Source organism: Seriola aureovittata, chromosome 12 (assembly GCF_021018895.1).
Source record: "Seriola aureovittata isolate HTS-2021-v1 ecotype China chromosome 12, ASM2101889v1, whole genome shotgun sequence".
Lineage (NCBI taxonomy): Eukaryota > Metazoa > Chordata > Actinopteri > Carangiformes > Carangidae > Seriola > Seriola aureovittata.
This window is the reverse complement of record NC_079375.1, coordinates 12,824,162-12,835,801: the sequence shown is the minus strand read 5'-3', so window position 1 is coordinate 12,835,801 and position 11,640 is coordinate 12,824,162. Positions and strand designations below refer to the sequence as shown.

The 11,640-nt window shown below is 40.2% G+C and overlaps 2 protein-coding genes across 2 annotated transcripts; one reads left to right on the top strand and one right to left on the bottom strand.

Moving 5' to 3' along the window:
• Positions 1 to 7: 7 nt before the first annotated feature.
• Positions 8 to 1,333, bottom strand: znf830 (zinc finger protein 830). Its single transcript, XM_056391642.1, has one exon. It carries the CDS (start codon positions 1,245 to 1,247, stop codon positions 207 to 209), a length of 1,041 nt encoding a protein of 346 aa, XP_056247617.1. The 5' UTR covers positions 1,248 to 1,333; the 3' UTR covers positions 8 to 206.
• An 80-nt stretch (positions 1,334 to 1,413) lies between these two features.
• Positions 1,414 to 11,238, top strand: LOC130178968 (ankyrin repeat domain-containing protein 13C-like). Its single transcript, XM_056391638.1, has 13 exons — positions 1,414 to 2,231; positions 2,369 to 2,410; positions 3,514 to 3,618; positions 5,803 to 5,888; positions 6,162 to 6,207; positions 6,427 to 6,493; positions 6,685 to 6,829; positions 6,940 to 7,071; positions 8,151 to 8,312; positions 8,406 to 8,485; positions 8,662 to 8,760; positions 10,786 to 10,886; positions 10,991 to 11,238. The coding sequence occupies exons 1-13, from the start codon at positions 1,856 to 1,858 to the stop codon at positions 11,119 to 11,121; spliced, it is 1,572 nt and encodes a 523-aa protein (XP_056247613.1). The 5' UTR covers positions 1,414 to 1,855; the 3' UTR covers positions 11,122 to 11,238.
• Positions 11,239 to 11,640: the final 402 nt, after the last annotated feature.

Sequence of the window (11,640 nt, the reverse complement as noted above, 5' to 3'; positions counted from 1 at the left end):
AGAAACCTTGTCTTGTGGTGGTAGCTCATGTTTTACTAGAATGTTGCACATCACTTCATCACATTTAACCCAGTCTGTAATATACAAAAAGAAGCGATGGGGATCTTTGAACAAACATATTTACACATTTCTGACACACTTGTACAAAAAATACCTCTCTTATGTGCTTTAACAACATTCTGGACAAAATGATTTTTTACAGAAATTTATGCCAGTGCCCCTTTAGCCCTCCAGTCCCGGGACAAAAGCCCCAGCAGCTCCTCTTCATCCTCTTCCTCCTCAATGCTGCCATCAATCTCCATTAGTTCCTCCTTCCTGGACATAGGCTGGTTTTTCACCACATCGCGCTTGTCTCTCAGCAGCTCAACCCTCTTATAACACTCAATTTGTTCATCGATTTCGTCGATCTGACGTTCAAGGCGACCCTCTTCGTCGTCCTCGGCTACGATGGCCTCTGATTTTGTGTTCACCTGTCGTATCTCCTTCTGAAACTCTTCCCACTCTTTGTCCATTTGATCTTTTGGTGCATCAACGTTGCGCACTTTGGCATCTCTTATAGGATCGTCGAAGAAGCCCTCCGGCAGCGCCTCAGCTGTATTTTCTTTCTTTTCTGTGCTTTTCTCCTGCAAGTCTGCTTTGAGGATGGAGCCAGAGTGGGAGATGGCAGGTGTGGATGGGATGGAGCTGTCAAAAAAATCAGATGGTAGCACTGCAGCTTCAGCCTTCTGAGGAAGAGGGTTTGGTGTTACCGTCTGACCCGACTCTTCAGCATCTGCTTCATCATCATCATCCTCATCATAGACTCCAGCCAAGAGACTCAAACCTGCAGACTTCTGAGCAGAAACAGTTTCCTTTTCTTTGGGTTTCTGAAAGAAGTCTCCTGGTAGCCCTGACGACGCAGACTGGCCTGCAACCGGCGCTGGTTTCGCCTTTTTCCCGTTAATGTCCTCGCTGTCCGATGCTTTCCTCTTCACTGGTTGGTTCTGGGGAGTCGGTGGCTGACTCTTTGCTTCCTTCAGCTCGGCAATCTTCTCTTTGTGCTGTTTTCCGAGGACATGAGCCGGCCACAGCAGCTCGGACTTCACCTGCACACTGCACAGCACACAGCTGAGGTGCCCAAGACTGTTGTATTTGGCAAAAGGAGACTCAACGCGCTTCTTGTCTGTCGTTTGTCTTTGTTTTTCTCTCATCAAGCGCCGCAGTTCTTCTTGATTTACAACTTTCTTCCCCTTCTTCGAAGCTGCCATTTTTTTTCAAAACAACTTGTGCGCTAGCTAGCTGCTCGCTCTACTCGCGATCTAAAAGCGTTGTCTCACAAAGATGACACCTACTGCACGTACTCGCGTCCAAACAGGGGGCTTCTGGATGATATCGCGAGATTAGCCAGCTAGTAGAGTCGTTAGCTCTCGCTGGTTCATTGTACCGTGTGAGTTTTGCCGCAAAGCAAATAGAATCGATACCCTTTTAAAACGTATTGCTAAGAAGCGATGGAAGAGACAACGATGTAGTAATTTGCTGTTCGTTCTTATTAGCTGTGTCTCGATTTAGTGCGTGTGTGTTTTGTTATGTTTAGCATTATTTTCTATTTTCATCGCCGCACCCACCGTATTCATTTTTTATTGTGGGCTAGCTAGCTACCAAACTGTGCTGGGAGCTAATGTTGGCTGTGGAGCCGGGCAGCAGGTGTAACGTTATTTGAATAACACACAGCGACCAGCTGCGAAAAAAGCTTAACTTGCCACGACGCTGGATTTAAATTATATTTGCGGGTATTGCTGATGCTGACTCGCTCCCAGATTTCTTCATTAGCCTGTAGCATATTGGTTAGTTAACCTGGTAGCGTACGACAGTCATCATGACAGGTGAGAAGATACGCACCATGCGAAAGGACCACAACAAACCAAACAAAAATGACGAGATAATGGACACGTACGATGAGACCTCAAACGGGACTATCCCTAACGGTACCAGTAACCATTTCAAGTCCAACAAGGCTTTTCAAAAATCGGCCAAAACCTCCGTACTGCAGCAGCAACAGCAGCTCAATGCAAACAACATTAACGGCAATCCATCATCAATTGGCACAATTGTCAATGATAATAATAAGAATCCAATAATCTTGACAAGTGAGGACTTGGAGTTCCCTGTTCATGAATGCGTGTTCAAGGGGGATGTGCGTCGGCTCTCCTCTCTCATCAGGACCCATAGCATCTCTCAGAAAGATGTACATGGTAAGCTTTTGTGCTATTGCCTGATTGCTTTCTGAGTAATTTGTTGAAATGTATTACACAACTGGTGCATTTCCTTACTTGTGTTGGATTATTGATATTTATCTGTACTTATTGTCTTAACGTGCTTCTCCTCTCAGGGAACACGCCTCTTCACCTGGCTGTGATGCTGGGCCACAGAGGTAACTCTGAACATTAGTGTGATCAAATGTATTGAATTTGCTTTTTTTTTTTATTTTAAACAACCTATTGTTATTTACAGGATTAACAAAAACGAGCAAAAAGCTTCTCAAAAGATAATCTACCACCAAAATTACACTAAATCTGCTCTGCTCCATGGCCCTGCACCTGTCATAATGTGGCTATATTGAAACATTTGAGGCATCCTTATTAAAGGCCATTTTTAAAGCACAGTCGGTTCTGCTGTTCTGGGAATAGCATACTCCTGCAGAACTCAGCATGTCTTTTCCGACCTCTGCAGTGCGATAACATACAATTGGTATAATAATTGTTAGAGAAATTCGCATAGATTGCAGATTACATGCAGTGCAGCGAATTTATGAGCACAAAACCTCAATTTGATAAAGAAGAAAAAAATTAACAAAAAATAAATCAAAGGATTATGTCCTCCTCATTTGATTCATACTATAAATTTGTCAAAGATTGGGGGTCCCTTTATTGCTTGTATCTGAGAGTAAATGGGCTCGGCTGCAGCTAGCCAGTGTATGATGATTTGTCTGCCCCTCTTGAGTGAGGCTTAATGTATTTGAACTACCTTTTAAATCATACTTGGTGTACGTCCCTTGAGTCTGGCAGTGTATGGACAGTTCCAGCTTGTACAGACATTTCCGTTACAGCAGCTATGGACACTGGAGATACAGCATCATAAATCTTTCATTTGCATCTTATTTTTTGTCTGTGCTTGCTCTAAAAGTTATAGATAAATAAATAAATAATCAAAATGATTTCAAGGGAAAGAAGGAAGAGCATCAGAAGAGGGATCCCTTTCCCAGGATAGAAATAGTAGATGCCAATAGCTGATGCTGACCTTAATGAATCATTAAATATACAGAAAAATTAGTTCTTGGGTTGTCATCACTTGATGTTTAGTAGTTAAAGCATGGACATCTTTTATCTAGACTGTGTTAAAAAGTTAATATTAAAGTCTCAACATTCACTCTACTTGCAATGACCGTTGGCTCAAAATAACAAACAGTCTTAATCACATTTTTTTCTCTCTGATGATTTGATTGTTTTTTGGGTTTTTTTGTTTTGTTCTTTTCAGAATGTGCCCTCCTTCTGCTGGCCCATAATGCACCTGTAAAGATAAAGAACGCACAGGGATGGAGTCCTCTAGCAGAAGCCATCAGCTACGGCGACAGGCAAATGAGTAAGTCATGTCAACAGTGCTCTGAATATAACTGTGGGCTGTCCAGTGGTTTTCATATTGGGATGTGTTTATGATAATCTCAGTGGCGTACCGGCAATAGTACACCCATAATGCATTTAGGTTGAGTTCTGCCTGTGTGATGGCTTTATAGATTTGTGATGGCTTTAGTCACTCTTTGTGAATTTACCTTTTCTGGAGTTTCTGCTGTACTATGCGTGTAACATTTTAGTCTTTATTGATAAAATCTTAACTGTACTACTTTGATAATCTGGTCAATAATGTGTACATTATTGATGATTTCTAATTCATCATATTGGTTTTCATAAATTGCACAAAAAAAAAAACCAAAAAAAAACAAGGAGGCTAAATACTGTTGGAGGTCGCAGCATATGTGCAAGTGTTTGAAAGACCTTTTATGAGCCATTTAATTAAGTCAGTACATATAACGACGCAACTGCTATCTGGTCAGACCAGCTAAAAAGCTAAAGGCGGGATTTTCTCTGAGCAGTCATCATCCAGATGGGCTGGAACGCAGCCTGAGCCATGGCTTACTATTAGGCAGCCCTGAGCTTACAGCCTGCTCACCACCCTGCTTAATGATGCCCCTGCTTTTAAATCTGACATCAAGTGAAAAGAGTCAAATGACATGTGAAAAGGCACTAGTTAATACCTTAGAGATGAATTCACTGTTCTGTCCCTTTTTCTTTTATTAACGTGTCTTGTTAATTTTCTGTATAATTCACTATAGCTGAAAGAAAAGATGAAGGCCAGGCTGAGTGTCTTATAAAAGGACTCGACACTTAATATTTTATCCCAGTTTTTGTGAAAGCTGAAATCACTAACTTCAGTTGTTGGTATTTGGCTCTATCGATAATGTCAGTGTGAATTATCAGCATCCTCTTCTTATATCACCTCTGATGGAGATTGTGAGGCCCAGCAGTTTAAGAAATGACCCTCAACCTTGTTAGTATGCGTCTCGACTCTCCATGCCTGCTGTGGCAGGCTGGCTTGGGACAGAGACCAGGAGTTTTGCTTTGAGAAGGTCACATTACTCACAAGGGTGAAGGGGAGGCACGGAAGCAGAGAGAGGGGGCTGGTAACATTCACACCATCAGCAAGGACATGCGAAGAAAGTCAAACTCCAGTGGCAGTGGGGTATTTAGATTTAGATCTCTGGTTTAATAAAATGCAGCACGCAGCTGGCTATCAGTTAGTGAGAGGGACAAATGTTGAATAATGCGTTCTTAATATCAATCGTGTGGATTACAGCTTTTCACGAAACACTGCAGTCTTGTCATCAGTCATCACCTTTCACTTTTACACATGTGCACACTGCGTCAGCAGCTCGCTCACTGCTTTTCTGTGTGTGCAATGACGAGCCGCCCGAGTGCAGCCAGTGCCTCATCAGCACTTCTCTCCTCAGTCACATTCATTCTCAGTCCAGTATTTCCACCCTGGTGAAGATAACAAGGATACGTTTGAGATATGTTGACTTATTGGGGTCCATCCAGTACAACTGAGTGGTTGCTGGTCAGTTTGTGAGGGAGCTGCTCTTCACGAGACACTGCATTCAGCTGATCCAATCACTGCTACTGATGCATGTGATATGAAATATGTTACTTCTGTACATAAAGTAGCTGTGGCAGAGTAGCGATGCTCGCTCACGTTTATGTGTTACACTATAAAAACCTGAGCGTTCAACTGCTCACCTCGGGAGCAGTGTGTCAGGTTTTAATGAGCAGGGTGCTGGTAGAATCCCATGGACCGAGTTGTGAAATACATGCACAACACATATCTTTCTCTCTCAATATGATAGATTATCCAAAAATTTTCAGAACAGATTGTGACTGATGCAGAATTTGATATTTTAGGGTTTCAAAAATATGATAATGATACATACTCAGTGGCCTGTTTAATAGGTATACCTGTAGTAGCTAATGCAATTCAATACAACAGTTCTTCCATAAAGTCTATGTTCAGGTTTTGTTGACACTTTCTTATAGGTGTTAATTAAATTACATGTTGTAGCATTGATGTCATAGTTAGTGGTGGTGTTGTATTTCATTTACATTACATTCAAAGGTGTTTTAATATGGACCACATACCCTACTCAACGTCATCTAGATGTGAAGCTGACAGAATGGAGAATAACCGGCCATATTCTTTCTCACCCTCTTTCCTCAGTCACAGCAATACTGCGGAAGTTAAAGCAGCAATCCAGGGAGAGTGTGGAGGATAAAAGGCCAAAATTACTGAAGGCTCTCAGGGAGGTGAGGATCACTCTTCCACAGATGTTGCAGCCACACTAAATTCAAGTGTGCAACTGCTATCTTTCTGCATCGCTGAATTTTTACTCCATTGTATTTTGAAAATCTCTGCAGACTTTAATTTGCATAAATGGCTATTGCCTGTCCTTGAGAACGCATATTAATTGCTGACATGCATAATGTGAAATCTTAACTGGTCAGAGGACAAGTACGGAACAGTGAAGTTATAATGTGTGAGCTGAATCCTTTAGTTTGAAATGTTTGTCTTTTCTGTAGCTTGGTGACTTTTATCTGGAGCTGCATTGGGATTTTCAGAGCTGGGGTGAGTTTTCATATTTCACACAAACAAAAAAGTCAGATATACGCTCTAGTCTCAAACCTTATACCAACCATACAGCTTTATTAATTTGAACTCACCTTTTTGAGTTCTTCAGAGTTGCAAGATGTGTCAACCATGTCTGTCGTCAATGGAAAACCCATCATATGAAAAACTTGTTCCATTCGCCACACTGGAATTTATTCACTCTCATCTGTATTGTAGTGCCTTTGTTGTCCCGGATGCTGCCATCTGATGCTTGTAAAATCTACAAGCAGGGAATCAATATTAGGTAAGATATCAAATTTATAGATTACGGTTATTGTTGTTGTTGTTGTTATACCTAATGAGAGAATCTGAATTCACTGAGTGTTTGAAAAAGCAAATGGTAGATATCCAGGTCGAGGACTTCTTTTAGATCCGATAATTAGGACACAACAATCTTCACAGACCCTCTCATCTCTTTTCTCTCTTTTAATTTAGACTTGACACCACTCTCATTGACTTCACTGATATGAAATGTCAGCGCGGAGATCTTAGTTTCATTTTCAACGGTGATGCTACACCCTCCCAGTCCTTTGTGGTTCTGGACAACGAAGCGAAAGTGTACCAAAGAATACACCACGAGGTGAGTGAGTGGTATCACTACACCCCAGTTAAACATTGTGTTATCAGCTGTTTGATATGAATAGCAAGACATACCTGTTGCTGTTATTTATTTATTTTTTGTTCTCCAAGGAGTCAGAGATGGAGACTGAAGAAGAGGTGGATATTCTGATGAGCAGTGACGTCTACTCCGCTACTCTGTCAACCAAGTCCATCACTTTCTCCCGTAGTCAGATCGGCTGGCTCTTCAGAGAGGATAAAACAGTAAGGCTTATGCGATAATCATGCTGAACAGAGGAAGTAAACACTATGTGACTACTACACTGTTGCTTCAAGTTTTCAGGAGTTGAATCCCCTGCACGCCCACACAGTAAGAAAGCATCCCTCGTTAGTGATATTATTTACACCTGTTGTTTCCTTGCAGTATCAAGTCACAGAGGTCTAATCAGCCAGTATTATTAAAATCACCTGTTTGGCTTCACCATGGGTCTGGACAGCCTTTAAATTGTTATACTATATGGATGTGAAAATAAAAAGGTCCATATATTTACTTACTACTGATTTGCAAAAATGTAAAATGAGGCACAAAAAGAAAAAGATAGGGGAAATTGTTTTTCAATAATAACTAATTTAAGATTAATACAACCACACCCACAGAAAGTCAACGTCTCAAAAAAAAATTAGGAATGAATGGTTGTTTAAAGCAGGGGTTCTCAGTCATTTTACCTTATGTCCTCTTAAAATGAAACATGTCTACTTGTGACCACTTGTTAAATATTGCATATTTCAATGTGAGTAGTGTGAGTGTTATTAGATTCAGAGGGAATTTTCCCTTCTCAGATTGTTTCAATGATTTTTAGAGCCCTGAAGTGGTAAGATATATCCAGTTTTCACAAGAAACGATCAAAGAATAGAGCAAAAATAGAAACAATATGCAATTTTGTGTTCGTCCTCTCCTGTAAATCATTCCACAACCTCCAGATTTATTTCCCCTTTACGGATCCCGACCCCATGGGTGGGAACCACTCATTCAGAGTTCTGCAAATAAGATATTGGTCATATTTTTTCTATACAGCCTGTGTAGCACAGTCAAGGTTATTTTGATGTTTGAATTGTTTTTTTGCACTATGGGTCTGAAAGATCTATATGTACTTCATGGCCTCTCTCTGTTCAGCGATTGTATAAACTCAATGAAGACGATGGAGAGAATTAAACTTGTTGCCTCCCATAAAGCTAGTACGGTTTTACCCTCTGGCTGCGCCTTGGTACTTTTTAAGAAGTGTGCAGTAGGAACTGAAATCACTGGGTGACATGATACCAAAATCTACCTGTTTTCTGTACAGGAGAGAGTAGGAAACTTCCTGGCTGACTTCTATGCAGTAAACGGTCTGATGCTAGAGTCGAGGAAACGGCGAGAGCACCTCAGTGAGGAGGACATCCTGAGGAACAAAGCCATTATGGAGAGCTTGAGTAAAGGAGGCAGTATCAGTGAACAGAACTTTGAGGTGAGATGAAAGAAAGCCCAACGCCACCCCTTGATTCAGTAATGGTAAATGGTAAATGGTAAAGGCAACTGACTGATATTTTCTTGTCCCCAGCCTGTGAGGAGGCAGTCCCTCACAGCTCCAGCCCCCAACACAATTTCCTGGGAAGAGTACATCACTGCAGAGCACGGAAAGTAAGTGTATTGTATTTTCTATGATTTCATCAGTCCTTACTGTGATTTAGAAATTTATTCAGGGCAGCTACTAGAAGAAAAATATATATGTTGAATCTGACATCCATGTGAACCACCATAGATTATAAAAAGCAATGTCTTTGTGTTTTTGTGTGTGTTTCTTCCCCCCCCTCCAGGCCACCTCATCTTGGGAGAGAGCTTGTGTGCAAGGAAAGCAAGAAGAACTTCAAAGCCACTGTTGCCATGAGCCAGGATTTTCCTCTAGGCATTGAGTCGTAAGTACACTCCTCTTTCCTTAGATCTATTTACAAAGCTTTCTGCACAGATTGATCCTGGGTGGATACACTTGGGATTTTTAGAAAAGGTTAGTGTGGAGATGAAATAATTCAGATCAGATAATTGGGCCAGGTAGATACGAGTGCTTCACTGGAAGCCACTGATGAGATACTTGCAAAATCAACTGCTCCACCATGTGACTACAGAAGTGTTTCAGTGTTTTTACATTATTATTTAACCCAACAAGGATATGGCGTTAGCTGTGCCTTGGCTGTTTGAAGGGGTAAAATAAAACCTTGTTATTTTCTCTTTGATTCTTGCACCTTGTGGCATTTGTGAAATTTGCTTTCACAAGTGCCGAAAGCACTCAATGGTTTCTTGATCTATTGTGGTTTGGATTGTGCCTCATTGGTTTGACCAAAACAAGTGTAAATGTCGATATTAGAAGAGTCTGACCGATACAGGGTTTTCAAGGCTGATATCCATGACATCCTGCCATTTGAGAAGCTGGAATTTGAGGACATGTAGAATATTTCACTTTTTTTGCTTGAAAAATAACTAAAATGATTAATTGATTATCAAAATAGTTGCCAATTAATTTACTAATTATAAGATAATAATAATAATAATCTCTATGCGTGACATAAAGAATCCCCTCAATTAGGTTATTAAAGAATTTTGACCAAGATATGTACTGAAAGTGTCACCATTACATATTTTATCCATCAAATACATTTTGGACATTTTTCTGCTGCTTATTATGATTAATTGATTATTGTTACTTTGAATCGCCATTAGCTGTTACCTTGGCAACTAGAATTTCTTTATAGATATATCTGTGTTCAGATAATGAATAATTTTCTGCCAATGTACCAATTGATTAACCAAGAAATTGTTTCAACTCTAATAACCAAACTATGAATTGCAGTTTTGATTTTATGCAGCCAAAATGGTGTTAACTTGACTTTGAACTCATGATCATGTAAGAAAGAGGTTCATGGAGAACAGACAAGATCTGAAGAAAATAGAAATTTTAAAGGATAAAGTCATGTTACACTGATTGGATGAGGAGGTGGGATTCAAGCGGGATGTGGTTTGTAATGGGTTACCAGCAATGCTGTAAAATATTTGGACATAATGTACTAAATTGCTTTGTCTTTCCTACTTAATGAACCTTAATGGAACCAGCAATAAAACCCCGCCCTTCATAATAGCTAATGGTTTTTTAATGTGATTTTTCTTTTCCCCTTTGTATCCCGTGCTTTGTAATGTTAAAAATATGTTGTACTTATTACTCTCTAAACATTCAATTTTTTGTCATTAGTCACCAAAAATGGGACCAATGCGCAATTGTAGAGTAATTATTTTGTTTAGATCAGATCACATTATCTCAAGTCTTAAAAATATTAATTATGCTAGTTTTCAGTCTCATCCCCACTAATTTCCGGAGGCAGCCATGTCTGAAGGCATTATGTTTTTGAGTCGTCTGACCATCCCATTCTTGTGAATGCGATGTCTCAGTAACACTTTTAGGAAATTTCTTCAAATTTGGTACAAACATTGACTTGGACTGAAGGATGAACTGATTAGAATTTGGTAGTTAAAAAAGTTAAAACATTAGTTTCACTCTTTTTAGCATCTTGTAAGTTGTTTAACTAAGCATATTTAAGTTTTTGTAAAAAGTTCTCATTTTGAAATGAATCAGTTTGAAATTAGAGCTGCAATAAATAGGCAATTAATTGGTTAATCAATTATCCAATCAAAAGAAAATTACTATTTTGATGAATCAATTAAGTTATTTTTCAAGCAAAAACAGCATTCATTTGTTGGTCCCAGGTTGTCAAATGTGAAGCGGTTGCATTTGTCAGTGTTTTTTCTTCACTCAAGATCTCAAATTGCAGTTTGACCTAATCTGCTTTTTGTTGTTGTTGAGATCTTGGGAGGTGCCAGCATTTTCCCTGTTCTGTTCCTGGCAAAGTAGAGACTGAAAGAAAAACTGCTGACTCACTTTCCACTGCCTGCAGGTTACTAAATGTGTTGGAGGTCATAGCCCCGTTCAAGCACTTCAACAAACTCCGAGAGTTTGTTCAGATGAAGCTTCCGCCTGGGTTTCCAGTCAAACTCGGTATGTGTGTGTGTTGATCTACTACTGTGTTCCTGTGTGTTGGTGAGCTTCAAGAGAATGATCACAAGCTAACATGTTTTCTTCCTTTGTTTCCCCCCTCGCAGACATCCCCGTCTTCCCCACGATCACAGCAACTGTCACCTTTCAGGAATTTCGCTACGACGAATTTGAAGAGTCGACTTTCTTCATCCCTGCTGAATACAAAGAAGATCCCAGTCGCTTCCCAGACCTCTGACCAGTAAACGCAACTGACCTGATCAACAGGAAATGACCAGCGAGTAAATATGTTGGGGAAACACAAATGAGGAATCTTGCATTGTTTATTTCCTATATTTCTCCATTTAAAAGAAAAAAGGGGTGGGTGGGGTGGGGTGGGTTGGGGTGGGGCCGGGCTGGTCTTATTGATCAGTTGTTATTCATTTTGCTGATGGATCCAAAGCAAATCAATGCAAGCAGATGTTACAGAGCGCCATCTCACATATAGATGCGTATCAGCAGGTGTTTTTGTGAAATGAGTGAAAGCTTTCATTGTACTTGCTGTTCACCTACTGAGCAGTTTCATGTGCTGCTCAGTGCTGCTGTTCTTTCCTGTGAAAGCTGTCACAAAACTCAGCCTGGACTCTTTATCGTCACTATTTTAATATCTACTATATCTCCTCATCTCCAAGGACTGATGAATGAATCCTCATTCTTGAAACTGCACTGACACCGTCATCTGTAAATGATTCACGCCTCCTCTTACATTCATACGAAA